The sequence below is a fragment of the Lagopus muta genome, chromosome 1 (genome assembly GCF_023343835.1).
Source record: "Lagopus muta isolate bLagMut1 chromosome 1, bLagMut1 primary, whole genome shotgun sequence".
NCBI classification, from domain to species: domain Eukaryota; kingdom Metazoa; phylum Chordata; class Aves; order Galliformes; family Phasianidae; genus Lagopus; species Lagopus muta.
Window position 1 is genome coordinate 54697035 of NC_064433.1, and position 23182 is coordinate 54720216.

Consider the following 23182-nt stretch of genomic DNA (forward strand, 5'->3'; position numbering starts at 1 on the left):
ACAGACTTCTGCTGATTTGGTGGAATTTTATTCCATGTCTCAAATTTAATCAGCTTCTGTAGATAGAAGGATCGAGTAGTCCAAAATAGTGAAATCTGAAAGATTGCTCACTTTCCTAGGCTTTCTCTGAAAGAGGTGGTTATTAAAACAATATTTATGATCCTTAAACAGAAAGCAAGAAAATTTTAAAATCCAAAAATTTTAAAAAACATTTGGATGCCACAAATGAAGAGCTGATAGAATTGGTCTGAGGGTATCCAACAGATTTAAATATGGGTAAACATTTTGGTGTTACTGTGGTGTCCAGTCAGAATCAGCTGCATGCAACATTTTGGCCCCTTTCTTTTCTTCCAAGTCATTCACTCAACCACACACAATACAACCAAAACATTCATTAATAAAAGTAAGTATTCAGATAACCTTATAAAGCCATTTTGGGTATCTTAGTTCTTTGTGAGAAAGCACCAAAAGTTTAGAACAAGCAAAGTAGCATTGAGAAGTGAATAAAAGTGGAAATGGACCCGAGAAGCATGTAGCTATTTAGCATGCAACCAAGAAAATTTTATAGCAGTGTTCTCAAAGAATTTGACCTGTACTCTTTGGACACTCTTTGGTCATACAGGATCAGACTGAGTGCTTTGCATTTGTTTATTCCATTTCACTGAGCATCTCATTGCTTGTCTTAATGTTGGAGTTGGCCAGAGCCTGTTGGCTTTGAATTGTGATAGTTCATGAGAGAGAAGGTCAGGGAAATGGAGCTAGACCTAAGAGCTGCATGTTCCCAAGTAGCATCATCATGCCTTTGGTATTACCTTCTCAAGTCACCTTTGGCCATGTTCCAGAATACAGCATTTCTCCAGATCCTCTCCCTTTTTATCTTCTGCTTTTCCTTCTATCTGTATCTAGTTATTCTTCAAATGATGCAACCAGAATATAGATGGAATTTTTAGAGATACAAGGACTTTCACCATTTTCCCTTGTAATGTAGCAAATGGACTTAATGCATCTAATATACTTCCCGCAGTGAGTAGCACTCTGATTCATCCCCTCCTTTGTCACCATCCAGATGATCTTTTCTAGGAAAGTGCAAGTAGCTGATGCTACTATAAGACTTGAGTCCCTGGAGTCCATAGAATATAGAGCTCTTTTGTGTTCATTTTGCCAGAGACGCACAGTTTTCCATTTGGGCTCCACTGACTAACAGCCATAAAAATTTACCCTTTTTTATTTTGGACAGTAGAGAATTAATAGCAAATGGCTGGAAAAAAGAAGAAAAAAAGGTAACCAAAAGGAAATCTCCATGCACAAAATGCTAGAAAATGCTGGACTAGAATTTACACAATTTTGTTACCGTTAGCCTAGTTTTGGAAGGCTGTCCAATCTTGACTGGTGCTTGCTTAATTTGCAAAGTAAGCGAAGGATGTTTCAAGATACAACACTTAATCTAGCTCTTAGCCCCAGCTTTTGACCAGAAAGTGAAAGGGAAGGTAAAGTAAAAACAGGAGATGTAGTTGGCTCATAGACAGCTAAAATTTTTGTGGGTCTGAAAGAAAAATTTGGAATTTGGCCATACTGCTACTGTAGTGAAAGTGAAACAGCTTGTTTTGTTTTGTTTTGTTTTGTCCTTCAGAGCAAAATTTAATATAGCATCTTGGTATGCCTAATATAAAGTATACTCAGTACACAGTACATATTAACAAAGGCAGTTTGCATTAGATATATACAGGTACACTTTGAGTCAGGTATTTTGTTTGTTTATTATTTGGAGCTGCTCAAACTGCAAGGAGGCAAGAGGCAGAAATTTCTTCATGGTCTAATTATGATGCCAAGATCCTTGGTTTTCAGGACTGCTTAAAACTATTTACCAAGAACTAGAATGATGTTGTCAAGCTCAGGGCTTTTCTTATCGTTAAATCTCTGATGTTACCATAGCATTGTACCACGAAAACTGAAAATTAAAGAGCTGCTTTCAGAGAATTGTAACCCATATGTCACTTAATTCTCATTTTGTTTTTTAAATTGAACCTACATAACACCTGAGATTGCATTACTCAGTCTGCCTAACAATCATGGGGTTGGTAATTCTCTGACCCTTCTCCTGGCTTGCTGCATACGTATTCTGACATACCTAAATTATTACTGAGATAGATTTTTTTTTTTTTTCTATTGCTTCAGCTGGGGGAAAATCACTGAGGCTATACAAGTTTTGTATGGAAACTTTTGCCAGAATTCCATTTGTAAGCATGGATTTAGAGGACTCCATGGGAAATCAAAAAAATGTTAATCTACACTTTGACCTTTTCAGCTGTTCATTGGACCACCTTAGTAAAAACAACTATTGCCCCTATGGAGGATCAGGTGACACCATGTCTGGAAATTTTTTTGGACCAACTTTTTGTATCTGTTTAACTTACCTCTCAATTGTATAGCTATTAGAGTTCGATGCTGATTCTAAGAGAATTTTATGTCCTGGGACCTGTAACAGTATATCAGCATATAAAATGCATATGAACACTATAAGGTACAGTAGCACTTGCCAGTTTTTTCAGCCTCTGCAGTTCTGTTTTGCAATTGACTAAAGGCTCTGATTTTGGGTAGTATAAAAATATATGCAGCGAATCACTTTCAGTGCTTTGAAGCTTTTGCTGTTCTCATTACTTTCAAGTGCATGCTAATCATGTGACAAAATATCTTCATTAATGAGGACAAAGTTTTGGTCTGTACACACAGCTTTTGCTTACACTCACAAGTTATCCTCTGCTAACTTGCACTCCAGCTTGCTGTGCAAGTTATTCTCAGCATCTCTAGGCTTAACATCCTCACGGCACTAATGTTCAACTGAAGTATATTTTAGTAGCTGTTAATCAGTCTTTAATCTTTCTTTCATGTCTCCACCTTTAAGCACGTGTATGCATGTACATATACATAAATAGGGTATGAACTGCCAGCAGTTATGTACTGTGCAGTATTTATTCCTTAATGTGGCATTTATCATCCAGTATAGGTACTGATACGAAGTACATGTTTGACTAACATCCATAAATTAGGATATTATTGCTCAATTACATATATGTGTTGATGCCCCATCTCTGAAGACTTTCAAGGCAAGGCTGGATCAGGCCCTGGGCAGCCTGACCTAGCTGTAGTGTCCCTGTTCATTGCAAGAGAGTTGGATTAGATGGCCTTTAAAGGTCCCTTCCAACTCTAAGAATTCTATGATTCTGTGATACTTCTTTTTATAAATACTCCCACTGAGGGTTCAAGTATTAATAGTTCTGGTTTAACAGATCAATTAAAACATTTCCAGGAGGTTCTGAGAGAAAAAGAAAAAAAAAAAAAAAAAAGATCATTTTCCTGTACTCTGTTTTTCACTTTTCATACCCTGCACTTCCTAATTCCAGCTGGGAAAAAAAAGTGCTGTGTTGCAGTTTTTTCTATGCAGTATTTTTTTGCCAAATTAAAAGCAGGAAGTACCAGAAAGTTCACAGAAGATCATATTCTTGTGAGATTTTTTTTGTCCAACTTATCTGAATCTCTTTGTCTCTAAAAATTTAACTAAGCATTTACATTATTAAATTGCTCTAGCATTGCCTGAAAACATTACAGACATTTTATGGTAAATGAGATTAATGCTTCTTGCATATAACTAAGGGATTTTTTGAAGTAATTAAAGTAGAAGCATTCGCTTGGATCGTTCAGCAGTTCCTTTCTCCAAAAATAGTTCACACAATTCCTATAAGTCAATTAAACCTATTTAATTTTACAGACTAACCCCTGCCCTGCCTTTGGGAGATTAAGAAGTTGCCAACTGCATGCCCTTACCCCACAACATAATAGAAAATACAGTTTGTTCAACAACTCAAACAGTATGGGTGAGCAGACTTTGTTATGTAATGTTTTACTAAAAGGTAACAAAGCTGTGAGTGTGGCAGCAGGTTACTTAAAGAAAGTGATGAAATAAAAAGCATGAAATAAAAGAAAAGCTGTTTCCTACATGAATTAGGATTTTCTGTAAGCTTGGAGTAACAAATCTAGGTGCTCTATCTGCAGCTTTCTAGCTGTCACAGATTCTGAATGTGGGGTTTGTAAAATGCTTGGCAAAATGAAATCATTTGGAAGTAAACTGATTTTTCTTTTTAACATTTTAAAATTAGCAGGGCGGTTTGGGGTTATAATCTTCCGAGTATTAAAGTAAATAGTGTTATTTTGTTTCTTCATCACATGAGAAGCTTCCTACTGACAGCTTCCAACTATGGTACATTCTTAACTGCTCTAAATTTAGATAGCTTTTTATTAGATTTAGCAGTATTCAGATGTAGCCAGAAAGAACTTTTACCAAGAATTTCCTCTGCTACATGCTAGTTGAATTGACTGCCATAAACAAGGGCTCCATATCACCCTGATTTTTCTTGCCTTCCCATAGTACACAATCTTAGAATTAAAATGAAGCTTTACTGAGTGAGTTGGGCTGCTTCTTGTTCCATTGGAAGAAAGATTACCAACGTAGCACATACCATCATTCTAAGACTTTTAGCTGCTTAGCCTAGATTCTCCAAAACTTACCCCTGATATGAAGACTAGGAATTCGGTGTTCCCATCCCTTTTCCAAAGGATAGATTCTTTTCTGAACTGATTATTCCTGGCTAACATAACTAAGTCTCATAGGGTTTTCATAGAATTTGCCAGTAGATGCAGTTTGCATATAGTGTTCAAGCTGAGGTTTACTTACAAATGCAAGTGTGGCCTAATGCTCTGTCTGGAGCCATGTCTTTGGGGATTTAAAACTAATTTCTCATCTGTCATTTGTAGTTAATCAGCCTAGGGATTAGATGCATGATGTATTGGCAATTTCTGACTTTTAATAGAGACAACATGTTCTCTTGTTTCATGACTTGTTCTTTTACAACTTTGGTCTCAAACAGTTGTCTGGCATATGAGTTCCAGAGAACAGATGGCTTAAACCAGAAAGGACCTGTTGATGCAGAAATTAAATATTTAATATTGAACAACATGGAGTCAAATATACTTTCTGTTTAGCTTTCATTTATAAGTCTCTTAACTGTACGTAGCATATTCAAAATGTTATTAGCATGAATAGTAGATGTGGGTGGCTGTGCCAGGAGATCAGATCCCCTTCTGAAGCTTTTATAGGGACCATCAGTTTGAGTCAAGCATGACATAGCTGTGCTGTAAAGTAACAATCTCAGTCTTTGTTCACAGTTCGTAATACATGTCAGCTGCAACAACTGACTGACCTACAGGAGTTTGTCAAAAGGCTGCATACTATCAGGGAGGCAGAAATAGCCAGTTTCACATGCAGCCTGTATTGAATCTACAGTCTGGGGCCAAGCAGTCCCAAACTCCTCCACTTGCACACCCATTTGGAGAGAAAGACAACAGTGATGAGAAATGGCAAATAGCCATGAGAAGGACTAACAAGAAGAAGCCTGCCCCAAAGCCTGATGTGCCTCTGTGGAACCACTTTGACTTTCTGCAGACTGAGAAGGAAAGAGAAACAGTAACAGGTACGTTGTTTGAACTGAATAAGGCAGCCAGACCTGTTGCAGATCAACTACAGCAACTAAGAAAAATTGACAGGTGATTGTGGTGGGTGATTCTTTTCTGAGGGGTACAGAGGCATCCATTTGTCATTCTGACCTGCTATTTCAAGAGGTCTGCTGCTTGCCAGGGGCCCGCATCAGGTATGTGACACAGAGTCAGCCAGACCTTGTACATCCCACAGATTTCAGCCTGCTGATGCCCCAGTAACACAGATGTTAGCAACCTGAAGAATATCAAGAGAGTCTACAAGGAGCTGAGAGCATAGGTAATCTCATCAATCCTCCGGGTTAGGGAAATGGGGAGGGAAAGGGCTGACAGAATTAAGAAAATCAATAAATAGTTAAGGGAACAGTGTCATGAACAGGGCTTTGGCTATTTATGTGATAGAACTAGTTTTGAGTAATCTGCTCTTCTGGGAGAGGATGGGGTTCATCTCTCAGAGAAGAGGAAGACCATCTTTGGCAGCAAGGTTTCCAGTTTAATCTTTAAACTAGGACTTAAACTAGGGTTGCTGAGATAGGTGATCCTCAAAGCATCCCACTTAGAGGCTGATGATGGTAATGGATGCTCTGGGCCTGGAGTTGGATCGCAAGCAAGACAGCCCTTAAGGTGCAGGATTAGAGAACTCCAACTGCTAAATCAGCCTCAATGGGAGCCCAAATCAAATGCCTGTACACTAATGCACGGAGCATGGGGAACAAGGTGCAGCTTCATGTTACATAGTCTTCATGGAGGATTTCAATGGCTTTAAACTGGAAGAGGACAGATTTAGACTAGATAACAGGAATAAATTCTTTACTGTGAGGGTGGCGAGACACTGGAACAGGTTTCTCAGAGAGGCTGTGGATGCTCCATCCGTGGGAGCATTCAAGGCCAGGCTGGATGGGGCTTTGAGCAGCCTGGTCTAGAGGGAGGCGTCCCTGCCTGTAGCCGGGGTATTGGACCAACATCATCTTAAAGGACCCTTCTAACCCAAACCATTCTGTAATTCTCTTATTTCATTCTGTGATCTTAGTGGCCTTTTCCGTCCTTAATGATTCTCTGGTTAAGCCGAAATGGGAGAAGCGTAACACTAACCCTTCAGCAGCGCCTGGCCGAGGTGCTGCAGAGCAGCGGGAACGAACGCGCCTACTCCCCCTCGTGAACTACACTTCCCATGGTGCACCACGCGGGCAGCGCACATGTGCAGACCGGTCAGCCCAGTCCTGGAGGGCGGGCAGGGGGGTTTTGTTTCCGGGCCGAGCACGCCTGAGAACGCGGGGGGCTTCCGGGGTGCGGGCAGTCTATCGGTCCGCGGGTATGGATGAGGACGGGCTGCCCATCGTGGGCTCCGGCATCGACCTCACTAAGGTACGGCTGCGCCTCGCCTCGCCTGGCACTTCATCCCTCGTCCTCAGCGGAGCTGCTTCACGTGCAGCGCTTTTGGTTGTGAAAGTTTCTCTCTAGCAAACATAATATTCTTCTTTTTCGTTTGAAAAGCATGCGCATCTGACGTGGAGGATTTGTTTTCCTCCTTCTGCGTCAGAAGGAACAGCTCAGCTTTGCCCTCTTGATGTTTTATTTCTTAATGCTAACTCTGAGGAGAGTTCGCTATTCCATCTAAAAGCTTCTGAAATAAGATAACATTCCTTCATTTGGATATTATCCTTTTTTTCCATGCATCCTGCCACTTTTCAAGTTCTTAGTATGTTGGTGGCAGAAAAGGATTTTTTACTTAGGTTGCTTTGAAAGTAGTGCCTCCTATTTAATTTCCATGGAAACTACAACAAAGAGCAGAATAATGCTGTTTGGTAAATTCTCGGCTACAAAGCACGGTTGTTCAACTGTCACCACTGTTAGCTCTGTCTTTTCACCAGTAGCGAGTAACAGCCCTGCATGCTGTGCTTAAAACAATCTGCACCAGCAGAGGTGACCCACTGTTGCTGTCAGTGCTGCTGAAACACACCACCACAGCCTCACTGTGCTCACAGCCTCTGTTTGGTCTCCAGAAGCGTTCAGAAAGCCTCCACGAATATCAACAGGTGCCATTTTTTCCTCGTGGAAACAACATCACACAAAATGTAACAGAATATCAGTGGGAAGGTTTCAGCCTCTGCTGCCATACCACCAACATCCGCCTCTGATGTCATTGGCCAGCATCATAACATGGGGGGCATTACTTCTGGAGCAATCCTCATGTATGTTACATAAATTTAGATTTTATGCATCCATAGCAAACACACTTAAGGCAGATCTCCAAATTTTTTTCCTGAATTTTTGCATTTTATAATACGTGTTTCAGTCCAAATGTGAGGATTAACACCTACAGATTGTCTCCTTTTCTCGTATTGTTTACTGCAGGTTCCTGCTATTCAGCAGAAAAGAACTGTAGCGTTTCTAAACCAATTTGTTGTTCACACAGTGCAGTTTCTGAACCGCTTTTCTACTGTTTGTGAAGAGGTATGTTTGCTATTTTTCATCCCTCACTTTATTCCATGAGAAAGATTCCTAGAAATGAGGACCATTCACATCACTATTTTTGCTGCATTTGTAACAGTAGCTTTAGAATCTAGTCTGTTCATCAGTCTTTCTGCTCATCTTGAATGCATTACTAAGACAGATTTTTTTTTTCCTCCAGTATATCCACTGCTGATTATGCCTCGCTTAACCTTATTTCATTGAACTTTCATATTTGGCATAGCTTTTGAACTTTGATTCTCTTTCTTAGATCCTTCTACTGTGAATATAATCTCATTTTGGAAAGAGGCTGCTTTGTTGGTGCTGACATCATTTTGACATTCTCTGTTCCCCTCATCTGTGTCATAGAGCACTGCATCAAAACCTGCTTTCAGATTTCTCTGCCTTTACTTTAAAAGGGTGGTATACAAATATCTCTGGAGACGAACAATTTTTGATGTGAAAAAGGGATGTTTTTGGCAAGTGATTACTCTGGAACATGAAGCAGTTGATGTTTATGATTTGTGAAGGCAAAAAAAAGTTCTTAAAAATCAGTAGTAAGTTTTTGTCTCAAATTTAATGTCATTGGAATTTTACTAGGACTAAAATTCTCCACAGGACAGGAAAGGAATGCTTCTTCAGTTGTAGAATTGATGTTTTCTGATGTGGCTGTAAGCTTAACTTTCTGTCATTTGTGGGGCTTTTTGTAGCTGTGTACTAGGTTATTCAACAAAAGCCACTATACAGCCCTAGCTATCAGCAATTGTCAGATCCAGAGTAAGCAGCGTAACCTGAGAAGTTCTTGTATTAGTAAAGGTTACAGCCAGACTCTTGGCAAATATAAATTTTGACTACTATATTAACATATAGGTTTCAAAATTTAAAAAAAAAAAAATCAAAAATTCTGGATTTTCTTGACTTGGTATATGGGATATTGTCACTGCCCAGTGATGTTATCAGTTGTAAATCCAGACCTGAATTTTCATGTGATCTCAATATTACTTATTACTTATTATATAAGGCACTGCAGAAATCAAGGTGTGTATACAAAAAGCCATCTTGAGCACGGAGCAACACTATGAAGTCTGATTAATAAAGCAGTTATTAGTTAACCTAAATGTGTTGTTGCTGAACAGACTTAGTAGTTACTCTACAAACTTGAAAAGATTTTGCATTTATGAAGTACAGAAGTGTTTTTAATGTAAATGGTCCCAGTGTAAATCAGCAGAAGTCAGGAAATTCAGAATTCAGGCTGCCACCAGCCTACCTCTAAATTCTTGTCAAGCTGATATGTCTTTAGAACTATCTTTTGTGCATCTTTCTTCCCCTTTTGTCCACTGCTTGCAGAGTGTATAGATCCTTTCAAGGCAGCTGATTTCTCTTTGTGAACAAAGAGCCGTCTGTAAACAAGTCAGCGTACTATCCAGAAAGACTAACTTTTGTCACTCCCTTTTTACTTTTTCAGCGTATTGGCAGAACTGCCATTTTCTTAGGGTGTTAAAGCTCTGCTTAAGAGCCAGGCAGAATCTTGCCCATGTGCCAGAGAGCTGTCAGAGTGGTACATATCTGCCAGCCTGTGTGCTAAGCCAATTTCACTTGGACAGGTCTGGTGGAGTATGGTAATGATTAGTTAACATAGTGACTGTGCTTATAGACTAATTTAGAAAAACTTAAGTTGTTTGTAAGAAAAATATATCAAAATTTTATTGAGGTATACTTGGAAAATATAAACCTTCTGGTTAGTCCAGATTCACTGTGACTGTCTAAGACTTTCATTCACCTGCTATAGTCTTTATCAGATATTTCTGTTTGTATGTGTTCAGTTGCATATGCGCACATCACATCTTTTCTTCCTTCACATTTGGAAAAAGCTTTGAAGGAAGTTATTTTGGTCAACTGTGAGAGTACAGTGTGTCTGCCATTAGTCTGTCATTTGGTTGCCCAAAGTGCCCTGCTTACTTTGGCTGCCATTTGTACATAATCTGTCTTCATTTCTGTATGTCAAATAATATGTAGTAAAATTAGTTACAATTTGAACCACTGTAGCTACTGTACTAAAAAGGGGTGATGGCGTTGCTTCATTTATTTCATGTACTTTCATCTCATCTATACTCTACTGTCTTTTGCAAGTTGAAACCAAAAGAGATTTTATTTAACTAGATGTTAACGCTGTTATGTATATTAGTGGCCCAGGAGAGTGTTTTCACATCTTAATTGTTTTCTATTCTAGAAATTGTCAGCACTCTCTCTCCGTATCCAGCAAATTGAAACAACACTCAATATATTGGATGCAAAGGTTTGTATGTGTACAGACTAACTTTGAGCAGTGACAGGTGTGTCTGATGTATGTTCTTTAGATAAGGTGACGTAAGGATATAACCAGTAGTCATGAATTATCATTTAATTAGCTGCAAGAAAAAAAAAAAAATAGCCAAAACTTTAAACAATTCTTTTGTTAATGACAGAAGCAATTTCTGTTGGCAGTAGCAAAATGCTGGGAAGGTGTTGAAACCTTTCTTGCCCTGCAGCTCAGTGTAACCAGTAAAGGCTTCAACTGAGCATTTTGGGATTTTCTTATAGAAACCACCTGAACAGGGAAGTCCCTTTTTTCTTTCTTTTTTTCTTCTTTTTTTTTTCGGGGAGGGGAGGGGGGCAGAGGGTGAAGAAGTGTGGAAAGAGAGGCAATTGGAATGCCAAAACTAGTGATAAAATATTACAGCTATGTTAATGTGAAACTCACCTGTAAAATAGTTAGTGACATACTGCAGACTTTCTTCTATGTATAGACTTAGAATATGCTCACTGCTTATTTTGATCATGTTTTGTCCAATCAGTTATCCTCTATTCCTGGCTTAGAGGATGTCAAATTTGAAGTGTCCAGTGCAAATCTGAATAATGTTACAAGTAGTCCCATGGCACCAGCTACTACGGATCAACAGGCAGCTGTGTCACCTCAGTCTGGAGTAAGTAATGAAGATAAATAGTGTATTGAAGGAATATACTTCTCCATATCAAATTTCTAATCTCAATTGAAGCAAATGGAAGAAGTAAGTCTACTTAAAGAGGGCAGTCACACCAGCTGTAAAGATCTAAAGTTACATTTTTCATTAATGAAACTAAACAAGTGGCTTCTAAAACAAGGCCATACCCTTTCATAAATATGTGGATTAAATAACTAGAACTAACTCAAATCAAATAGTAAATGATTTCATCCTCTTTGGTCAGTCACACTGAAATATAAACATGAATTACATCAGAGATTGGAAAGGTCATGAATGAAAGGAGCAGCTCATCTCACATAATTCCAGTTCTTTTCTCGTGTTTTAGAATGTGAGCTTCTAGGTCAACTTCAAGTTTCTAGCATACTTTTTTAATAGAGGTTATTAAAGTGAAGGCAGAATGCATTGACCACTTGGGGAGAGAGCTACAGTATAAACATAATAAATATGATCTTAGCAAAATCTTTCATATAAAGAACGTGTTTAAATTAGTTCTGTTTTATTTATTAAATACAGTTGATGGTTGCTTTAGGCTGCATGGATGTCTTGTGGTATTGGACTGTTGAATTTTTTTTCCATGTGTTGTACAGTAAATTGTTGCCAGAAGTATTTGGGGGTTGGATTCAATGATCTCTTAAGGTCCCTTCCAATCCCTGCGATTCTATGATTCTGTGAGTATAGATCAGAAAAATCATGATGTAAGAGGAGTTGTACTTTACTCTTCAGGTTCAAACTTCTTGGATTGAAGTCTCTCAGTGCTTCTGATCTGTGTACCTAGCCTAACCACTGAAGTCTTATCTTCCTTGTATACAGCAGAACAATAAACATGAAGAAGCACTACAGAAAACGGAGATAGTAACAGAAAATATGAGAACTGTGGCCAAAGACCCAAGATATGCCAGATATCTCAAAATGGTACAAGTGGTAAGTCAGCTGTCATATCATTCTTTGGGTAGTCATTTTTAGGTGAAACTTCACACACAACTGTAAGTGAATGTGGAAGGCATACATTGTGTCAATAATCTTTAAGCTAGAGTAGCATTAACATGCAAGGATTGGTCTGAAGGTAATGCCTCCTGTTTTATGGTGTTGTCCCACAGTGTCACAAGCAGATGTTGGTGTTAGGGCAGTAGAGTTAGAACCTTCCCATCAACATTGTTACATTTGTTGTGCAACAGATGGCAGCAGAGGGGCAGCCTAACAAAATGGTGTGTGATACAAGAGTGTATATGTAGCAAAGATATGTAACTGAATTCCTCTATGTGGAAAAATGGTACCCAGTTACATTTATCAACACTAGCTAAATGTATGGAGACCAAACAGTGAATGTGAGCACAGTGAGGCAGTGAGTGGTTACATCAATAGATGTAACAGTGATGTGAAGGACAAGTCACATTCTGGACAGTCTTGTGAATTTTTATGAGCACAGCATGCAGTCTCTTGTTCATTTCTGGTTTAAAAAATAAAAATAAAAATGCACGGCTAACGGTGTGGAAAAATGGTGTTTTGTAGCTGAGAATTTGCTCAATAAAAGAAGTGTTATTGTGTTCTTTGTACTCACTGATTTCATGGAAATAAATAGGAGGCATTACTTTTAAAGCCATCTGCATATTTGCAGCATGTTTTCTCTAAGAAATGGTTTGATGTAATGTATTCCTGCAGACAGCCTCAGGTGAGTTCTTTCTACAAAATTCTGCCAATATAGTTGTGAACTGAGGGTACAAAGATGTGTAAAAGCAGAGTGATACTACTTGGAGTTATAGAAGATTGCACTGGAAGCGTCGTTACTCTGGCAGAATTGATGTCATTCCCTGCACATAGACATGCTTGCAGCTTTTATTTGCTGCAGGGTACAAAACAAAGCTTTGCCAGTATTCTCTAGAGCAGGAGAATTTATTATTCCCATAGGGCTCAAAGTAGAGGTAGAAGAATTGTTTAACTAATTACTTCCACTTCAGTTCCCTGCTATTCATGATGCATGTTTAGTTTCCCTCTTCATCTATCTTTTTTTCTATAGATAAATAGAAAATGAGTATAATCTCAATACTTACATTCATGAAAATGAAGGAGTGAAAACATTGGTAGGAGATTCTTCGTGACCTTTTTTTTTTTTTTTTTTAAGAGCTCTTTTTTCACATCCACAAAACTAAAAACAGCATTGGAAACAAAGAAAAAAGATCTGTCTTTATTTTCCAGCAATCATTGGAAATTTTTCTCTAAAATATATATGATAATCCTGGAAAAGATTACTAACTCACAGTATAGTAAAATGTTACTTATGTGAAAACTAACTGCATGTTTTTTTTCCCTCTTCGGAGCAATTATTACAGTTGGTAAGCTTAGTTCTTTGGATGATGTTCCAGAGCTTAGTTTTCGTTTGAATCACAAATTGGCTTATTACAAATCATGTGGAAAGCCAAGCGGTGGGATAGTGGCAAAGGGCGGAATACTTTGTTAGTGTATTGATTTGATGCCAGATTTCAAAGTGGATGTGAAAGTGCTGGATGGTCTAATTACTTTGACTTTTTTTTTTTTTTGGTGACTGCTGGAGGAGTAAGATCTCACTTTCCACATTTATCCTTTGTACTGGCAGTTCCTGATGACTCTTCTGCCAGTTGTAAACAGTGTGGTAGGAAAGTCAAGCTAACATGCTACATATTAATGTGTGTTTTTCTATTTGCCAACCTAGTCTTCTCGCCCAGTCGGGTAGTTCAGTTAGTGTCACTTATTTGCTGAAATTAAGTTTCTAGGTGAAGATTTATTTGAACTGATCACTTATTTATGGCCCACAATATTTCTAGTATTGGAGAATTAGCACTGGAAGTGATATTTCTTTTACGCTGAGGATAGCTGTTCTGTGGAACTGTAACAAACTCATTTTGATGGAGTGCCGTTGAACAAAAATTCTTTTTTTTTTTCTTAAATACAAAGCAGCAGTATTCAAGCAAACATTACAAAAAGAGTATCATGTTTGCTACAGTAAATGTTCAGGATTCTTGTACTGACAGAGTGAGAGGAGTACTGCAGGGCTTCAGATACATGGTATGTTTAAAGTAAATGTACTTCTGGTGGATTCTAAACACCAGATGTGACTGTGTAGAGGCCAAGATACTGATTGGCCTAACATACATTGATTCTTGCTTTAAAGAACTCAAAAAAAAATGAAATTTGATTGCTACACTGATCCTAAGTAGTTGCCAGCAGTAATGATATTTAACCTCTTTCTGAACTGAGGAGGGCCAAAACCTCTTTTACAATGAGATTGCCACTTGCAGTGTAGGTTCTCCAGGGTCTGCACACTTTTTAAGCCACAGGACGAGCCTGGATATAGGCTGGGGTACAGTGTGCTGAGTTTAGACTATGTCAAACTTTAAGTGGACAGAAACAGGGATGGGACTTCAGTGTTGGCTTGTGTTAAAAAAGTACGCCTGCCGTTTAAGTTGACTTGTTTGCTCAGTGTAATCATAGTTTATAGTTAATGTTTAGATTTAAAATAATTGTTTTATTTTAGTACACAGCACTATTAGACTCTGATTTTCCAGTTTAAACTTAAGAAAATATGAAGGATACAGTATTTGTAGTACCCTAATTGTATTATTAACAATTATAGATATAAACTTATTTGTTCTCCCTTGATGAAAAAGGTGTACAGCATTCAGGGGAATTTTGATTAAACTTATGATAAGTTTGGTAAATCTGATACATGAAGGTATTGAAATCTTTTTTTCCAGTCTTCAGATGTATTGTCTTTCAGATTAAATTTATTTTTTATTTGGACTGGGACTACAAATGTTAAAAAAACTTAATAGGGCAGAATTTACCAATAGGGAAAAAATGGTACTTGAGGAACATAAAGTTTCTGTTTATAAGCAGAAAATACCTAAAAGGTGTTTAAGAAGTTAAGATGGCTGTGACTTCTCACAAGAACAGTCTTAAAAGTAATGAGTTACCTTATGCTAGTACATGAATGATCACAGTGTTTCTGATGCTACAGCAGTGAGAGAGCTAGTTAGTATTGCATGAATTCCTCTATTTTATAATTGGTGCAAAATCTATTTCTGTTAACAACTGTTGAAGCAATGCGTTCTACAAAGTCTCTGAGTCACGAGTCTGCAAGTATTGAAGAGACTTATCCAGTAGCTGTGACCTTAAGTGTCTTCCACTAGCTACAAAGCAAACTTGTTAGTTTATGAATCGAGCGGTTGGCATACTGATTTTAAAAGAAAGATCTTTATCAGATAATAGATTCTGTGTTTTAAATGATTCTTGCATATGTTGATGCATACAGTTTTGGAATAAAACACTTCTCCAAGTGAGAGCATAACAATATAACGGTCTCTGCTCCACTGTTATCAGTTCATGTACTAAGCTTCCTTTCATTGAGAGCAAATAGGAGTGCCTTGTTTTCAGTTGGCTTGAACTGATGCGTAAACAATTCAGTGCTGATGAAGGACCCTATGCATTAAACAGTCATAAAATACTCAACTGTTTCCCCTTTGTCATGTGCATGAAATGTTATTTACTGAGAAATTATGTATCATAATCTAATGCCTCACAACTGTTTGAGTCAGATTTTTGTCTAGTCCTAGTAGACCGCTAACTATATGCAACTGGCTTAGCTCACACTTTGCCAGGTTAGCTACTGCAGTTGTCACTAGTACTGTGTTCTTCTCTGGAGCATCAGTCATTACTGTTCATTATTTTATCACTATTTTATTTACTTTAGACAAAAGTTATTTGCCCTGTGCCAAAAGAATCCTGCAGTACTGTTCATTTAGTTTTCTAGGCTTCTCCTGCCTTTCCTAGAGCGCTAGTATTATTGTCCCTTGGGATTAGAGATTCAATTATCTTCCCCACCACTCCCCTCTGCATTGGTATGCTGTGGTTCAGGTGGTGTTTCTGTTCATTTGCAACAGGAGATGGCAAAGCAGCACATTTTCTTTGAGCAATTCTAGTGGAAGCACAGGAACAGCTTGTTGGAATGCATTTTGTAAGACTGTGTGGGTCAAAGTGTTCTTCAGCATGTGATCTAAGATGAGGGGCTGAATAAAACAAAGTGTAGAAGCTGTGGAAGGACTTAAAAAGAATTTTTTCTTAGCTGGCTGTAATCTGTCTGCACATCACTGAAGATTCAACCCTGACTTCACAAGCACTTGTATTCAGAGGATTCACTTTTAAATTGTCATTCTCTTCTCAAGTCCAGTTTGCCTTTTTCCTGCATACTTTACAAAGACTTTTCCAGTTTTTGGCAGTACCATGAGAAACCTTTCCAGAGCAAAAGGAGATGCTTTTACCACTGAAGCTGTACCTTGCATGCCTTGAGTTCTCTTGTCTTTCCAGCACAGCTGCTCTCTGCTGTCTTTGTGCTACTTTGTGCTTTCTTCATATTCTCATTGAGAGATATAACTTCATCATACTGGGTTTATCTGCATGAATTGCAAATCAATCTGTCCGTTGCTGATTTCCTCAAGTTTTTTGAGACATTTTGCCATAAAGATAAGAAGGATTAAAAAGGGCTTTGATCTCCGACATTACTTGCTTCTAGGTTCATACTGATGGCAAGTCAGATTATCAATCCATGTTCTTGTTCATCGTGTGATTATGCATCTTTTTCTGAAAATGAGTTCAGAAGAAGCTGTGAAATTCACTAATTTGTGTCCAGTAGTTTTATATTATACTTCTCCTCCTACACAGGGTGTTCCTGTTATGGCCATACGAAACAAAATGATTTCTGAGGGGCTAAATCCAGATCTTCTTGAGTAAGTAATGTTCCCTTTCAAATTGTAACTTTCAGTAGGGCTGGAATGCAACCATTTGTTGAAAAAAGATGGTCTGAGAAGGGCATCATAGGATGAAGGATGTGATCTCAAGTAAGAGATGCCTTTTCAATATTGTCTAGTCCAAGGCATAGCCCAAGAAACGCCGAGCTTGGAATGTAGGTGGACATATATTGCACCCTCCCGAACAGAAAGTTGCAGAACATTACCTACCAAACTTGAGAGGAAGTGGGATCACTTCTTCCAAGCTAAGCACAGGTTCAATTGAAAGGATATAGCAGTGACAAGGTGACATCTGTCAATGTGCGTCTAGCAATAGGGAATCAAATAGTATATCAGTTGCCATTCTGTCTGTACTGTTTTCAGTATGAGATATATCCCAGAAATTTTCTTCCAACACTTTGGTAGCCAGATGTCAACGTTGTGGAGTAATAAAAACAAGCTCTATTTTATTTTGCTTTATGTATATGAGAAGTAATAGGCTTATTATCAGATTCCCTCAGTAGAGTGTACTGATACAGTGTACATGCTCAGCATAAATAGAGTAAGCTGAAGTCAACATTTCAGTGTTGTAACTGGATTGAGCCAACCTAACGTAACAACTACTAAGAACAGATAATGATTTTCAGTACTGATTTATCTAAAGTACAGATTTTAGAATCTTACATTTGCAGATGTAGCTTAGTTTCATTGCACTGTTTCACAAAATGTATTAAACTGAGAGTGATGAAATAATAAACAGTAAGTTTTGTTCTTATCCTGGAGCCACCAAACCATTTGAAATACTTGCATCCTCTGCAGAAACTGCTGATGTATGATGATATCAAGTCCTCTTTTCCTTTTGGTGGAGCCTTATTACAGTATGTTTACTAAAATGAAAATACTGGGAAACTGAGTTACTGTCATATGTTGAGTCATTTTATCTCCCAGCTGCTTCCTGGTGTCTGAGTAAGCCTGAAGTAGTTATTCCTCTCAGTAAAAATTTGATATTTTTACTGATCAAACAAGAAATAAAAATGCAAGTAAGAATTTATATAGGTCTGAGAAAGGATTATCAAACGTGTGTTTACTATATGTTTGTTAAATCTGTTCTGTTTCTTACTCTGTATTCCTAGTACATACTTTTGTGTAAATGCTATTTGCTCATACTTTGATGGATTTTTTATTGCAAATGGAGAAAAAGAAAAAAGAAAAATAATCAGCTGTGTTTTTAAGTATCTGCTTTTGGATTTCCTGATTTAAGATGGAGTTAAGACAGAAATTTATTACCATTATTTGAGGCTCAGAGAATATGACTGGGGGTTTGGTCTCAGTCCATCTTCAAGGATTCTTTGAAACACTGACGTTCAGGCAGATTGTCTTTAAGTTGTTACCAATTTGAAAATATTACTGCCTATCTGCCTAGTTAAAGAAAGCTAATTATTTTTGGCAAGGTGACTAACGTTTCCTCTGTGTGTGTGTGTGTGTGTGTGTGTGTGTGTGTGTAAATAAGCAGTATTACTGAGATTTATTTTTTTTTTCAAGTGTATCTTGAGAAACCATGGCAAACTTTCTTTTTTTTAATCTTCTTGCTTTCTTGTCCCAGTATCATACAGACTTTTTAATATATATCTTGCCATTCTCGCAACATTTCATGGGCCTTCAGGTGGCTCAGGCCTGTTAGCTCAGTCCCACTGAAATTTAGGAACATTTACATATTGCTGTATGCTGAGTCACTTGCTACTGACTGTCCCAGCTGCCTGTTGGTGACTGTGTGTTTTTTCTGTGGCCTCAGGGCAGCTGACTAATAATGAGATGTTTATGGTCTCTTCCTTTGGATGTTTTACCTCTACTTCTGTTATCACTCCTTTCTCAGCTTTCTACGAGCTTTTTTTGAAAACTGCCTATTTTATTAAGCTAGTTTATCTAATTTTTAACTTTTGTTTCTTATCCTTTTTCTCTTGCCTGTCTACAATTCCAGGAGATTTTGTCCTGCTTCTCCTGAAGTAAAGGAATTCATTGCGATCTTCTCCTAACTAAAGGAGAGTTTTTGCACTGCTCTCTCCAGATCACATGTCTTTGCACAGCTCTTCTGTTTTGTCATTACCGTGGCAACAAGGAATAATATTGTGAAGTGGTATTTGCATGAGAAAGAAAACCCTTTCTTAATTTATTTTGGAGGTGTGCAGGGGGGTGGGAGAAGGCTCTTACGGTTCTTTTATGCACTTCTTACTTTTGTCCCAGAATGCTTATAAACACTGTTAGTGTACCTTAGGGATTTCCAACAGAGACATTAAAATAAACAATTGAAGTTGGGTAAGAAATACTCTGGCATGACACAGAGTGGTAACCCAAAGACAAATAACAACAGGAAAAAAGAGTGCAATTATTACCTTACTTATTAAATTTTATGTTTTATCAAAAAGAGCATTTAACTATAAGAAGCTATTTTCTGTGAAGATGATTCTTTGCCCTTTGCCAAGTATAGCTGCACGTGTACTTTGTACTCTGGTTTCTGAATTTAGCAGCAGCAGTCTTGCTTGTATTGTCAAACTCATTACATAAAAGAGAGTCTCAAAGGAGAACCAGCATCTGTGGTCAGTAGTGGTGGTTGTTCTGTAGATGACTTGCTACTCTGTCCTCCATTCCCAGTAGATTTCTCCAAGCAAATGTTTTGACACGATGTTGAGGTCCATCTTAAATATTCTTCTCAAAACTAAATACTAGAAGTCTGATCATTTATAGTCAATAAAAATCCCATGGCTGCTCTTGCATGTCAAATTTAACCCAGTGTTCTAGCCAAATTCCACTCTGAGTAATTCTTCTTTGCTTCTCTAAATTATCCCTGCAGTTTTAGTTGGATACAATATTGTTCATTTCCTGTCTTATTTTTTTTTCATGTACTATTTACACTGCTTAATGGTGTACAGCATGTTCCTTTCAGCCCTATAACCTCTGATTAAAAAAAAAAAAAAAAAAAAATTAATCAGTATTGCCTGCTTCCAACTCTCTTCAAGTGTTTGCTGCTTCTTAGTGAACTGTCGTAATTTCCAATAGTCTTGAATGTGTGCATTCTAAGTGATATCTACAGAATTTTAATGTCCAGTGAGTTACAGTTTCTAGTATTGATCTTTCAGTTCTGGGTGAAGCAACGCCGTTAAGGTGTGCATTTGTAAAGCTAACAATTAATATGTTAAATGCTGTGGATATAAATTGCATGTAAATTTGGTAAAAGGCATGGCCTACTGAGTTACTCAGCTACCTTCTAGGATTTACAACATTAAACACTTCTTCTTGCCTGCAGGACTCCAGATGCCCCTGTGCCTGCTTGGGGAGATGATGGGAATGCAGAAGACAGTTCTGATAGTGAATCTTCCTTTAGTGACTAAAAAGACCAATTTTAGCCTTTGGAAACCTCCGTTAAGTGCTAATGTGTTTGGAGCTTTTGCAAATAATGATTTTGTGTGCATCACGTGGGTGACATGATTTATCTGACAGCTTTTCTTAGCACTGAGATCTTCTGCGTTCTCTCCCAAGAAGTCTGGGCAGGCAACGTGTTTGACCTGAACCTTTCCATCATGAAAATTGATTGCAATATCCTTGTGATGTTTATCCTTTGTTAGTTCAGATTCTTTCTGATTCTTCTGGAGTTACCTAAAAAAAAAACTCAGAAATTTTGTTTCTTTAAACCTCCAGGTCTGTAAGACTGCATTCTGTTCATTCCTGGGTTTCTGTATAAGACTTCTAACCTAAGTTGCCTTCTGTCCCACAGCATTCAGTTAAAGTAACTTATCAAAATTTATTTTTAAACTTACGAACTGCCTTTTTTTTTTTTTATTCCTCTCAAATATGCTGTACTTTTGAAGTGGTATGACAAGAATTACACTGAAGCCACCTATCTGGCAGTGTTGGCATATCAGTGATATTCTGTTTTGAAAGAGCCTAGACTACACGTTTAAAATACCTATTCTTAAAGTATATACTGCTATTTGATTTCATGCTAGAGGTTATACAAAGTTGGTAAATAAATTCCTGCTCTTCAGTGTAATTATTTATCAAATTCAGGTTACAGTGGTGAAGGAAAGATACTGCAAGGTGTGTTGTTTTTTTTTTAAGTCCACTAAGAAAAGCAAGTGACTGGGACATTGTTAACAGAATACCAGATTCTCACTTTTTACTCTCACATGGGTCAATAAAAAACATTTTATGAGCACTTTTTGGCTTGTTGGAAAGGAGTTGTTGCTGTGCAGTTCACATAGGATAAAAAAAATCACCTCCACGATAGTGGCCAGGCTGATATTTTCAGTAGTCAAAATTCAGTTTATGTAATGGTGAAACTACCTTGCTATCTTTTGAGGATGCATTGGGTAACAATATGAAGAAATCAATTTGGAGCCAGGCTGGCCCTGAAGACTTCCCTCCAAAGTAGTTAATCTGCTGTGTGAGTCAAAAATGACATTTCATTAAAGAATCTTCTTTAATATAATTTGTTCCACATTAAATTCTTCAAAATCTATTTGAACTCCCCAGACTATTGTGATTATACCAGAATAGTGTGACCAGGCAATCAATCACTTTTTGGTATTTCACATTCTTCCCAAGACCAAGAAAATACTAAAACTGAATCTCTGAGTGTGTAAATTTGTTAGCCTTAATGGCTGAGTCACTATCTCCTCTCTTAGTTATTTATGTCACTTCAATAGGGTAGCTGATCTTTTTTTCCTGTAACTTAAGCATGGCTCCCATTTGAGTCAAGCAGATGTATTCAAGCTCTTCATAACGCGTAAATCAGAATATAATCTGAATCCCTTGGAGGAAGGTATATAGGCACTAGAAAGTGTCTAGAAGAGTGATGAGTTAATTGTTATTGAACACAAACATATATTCAATAGCTAACACTTGGCAAAACTTGAGAAATGTTAACATATTAGCAATAAATATTTCAGAAGTAAATGTTATAATGTTACTTTAGAAACATATTAAAAAACTTTTTGAAATCTATATTTGGAAGGTTATTTAAGTGATCTGTATAATAAAAGCGGTGTTTTGTAAACCAATGTTGCAGTGCCGTTTTACTCCTTTGTGTTTTAAACAAAATTGGGAAAATTCTTCTGAAGTCTCTTTAATTCATGTTTCTTTATAATCAGCTATACTGAAGTTGTGACAATCTGCTAGCTGAAGGAGGGAGTTTTGAGAGTAGCAGTTTGGAGTATTACCTAAGCTATGTTAGCACTCTGACTAGATGAAAACTGAACCTGACTTAACGTTTTGTCTATCATTTTGAAGAAGCTTTTTCTGTGAAGTAATTTCAGTCTGAAGAAGATAAAATAGATTGTCTTTTACAATTCTGTAACCTTTTAAATGGAGTATAAGATGCCCTTAACCTACAGTCCATTTTTATGTGAGACAATCAGTTGTTGCATGTACATATATTTGTCATTAAACAGTAATTTTGTTCATATAAGCATGCTGAATTTAATTGCTTAAGATTTTTTTTGCAGGGTAGCTGTATTCTTTGGTGCAGTTTGGTTGTGTTAGGCTTTTGGGAGCCTAAAGAAAAAAGTTACCACTTTGTTTTCTCTGCTGTATAGGTGATGGTATGCATTACAGTACAAATCCAAATGGTTGAACTATGGGAAAACAAGAGAAGAAGATAAAACCTTCTCTTTTACCTTCAGTTCATCAGCAGCCATATTTCTTCCACTGCCTTTGGACCCTCTTTCCATTAGCCTCGTCTGCTAAGCTCATCCCTGTGCTCTTAGGTTGGAGCCAAGTTCAGTCTGAGATGTTTCAGCGTAGGACACACGCTGATACAAGAATCTGTTCAGTATGGGAAGGTTGGTTTGAGTCTGTATTATGTCAGCTGTGTTAGTCCCTCTTGATCTACAGCAGTTTTCTAGTGAGCTGGTACTAACCCAGAAAGTTGGAAAATCCTTAACCACAAGCTAAATACTATAAGCAGGGAATATTCCAATTTGCTCATTATTTGCCGTCTATTTTGGAATAGGAGGTGGATGGAGTATTTCAGCTTGGCTGTGTGGTGATCAGATATACATAGTCTGTTCAAGGGAAGAAGTCTTTTTAAGTAATTTTAATTTTCAGAAAGCTTTCAACAGCAATGATCTGTTAAAAATACTGTGTACAACAAAATGTACCAGTCATATATGTCTAATGTACCCAAAATTTACATGGATTTACAATCATCGTGAAGGGCAATACTGCAATTTGCAGGCATGAGAACTGCTTCAGCTTGTTGCTGGAATAACTGTTGAATGCACCTGTTAGTACAGACCATGTACTGCAATTGTAGCAATTGTACTGTTGTACTGCTAGTAAATTATGTAGTTCATTTTTAAACAAATTATCACATTGCTGTCTTTCTCATCTTGCAGGTAAACTGAAATGCAGAGTACTTAGAGGTTAGTTTTT

At 37.6% G+C, this 23182-nt stretch overlaps 1 protein-coding gene across 3 annotated transcripts; it reads left to right on the forward strand.

Annotated features, from left to right (window-relative positions):
• Window positions 1-6780: 6780 nt before the first annotated feature.
• On the forward strand, window positions 6781-21810 carry WASHC3 (WASH complex subunit 3). Of its 3 annotated transcripts, none has more exons than XM_048960806.1 (7): window positions 6781-6912; window positions 7903-8001; window positions 10229-10294; window positions 10833-10961; window positions 11811-11921; window positions 16692-16756; window positions 20058-21810. In XM_048960806.1, exons 1-7 carry the CDS (start codon window positions 6862-6864, stop codon window positions 20140-20142), a joined length of 606 nt encoding a protein of 201 aa, XP_048816763.1. In that variant the 5' UTR covers window positions 6781-6861; the 3' UTR covers window positions 20143-21810. The 3 variants fall into 3 exon arrangements, with proteins under 3 accessions (XP_048816763.1, XP_048816772.1, XP_048816782.1); XM_048960815.1 differs by having other exon boundaries at window positions 11814-11921; XM_048960825.1 differs by lacking the exon at window positions 20058-21810 and adding an exon at window positions 18735-20051.
• The last annotated feature ends 1372 nt before the right edge of the window (window positions 21811-23182 follow it).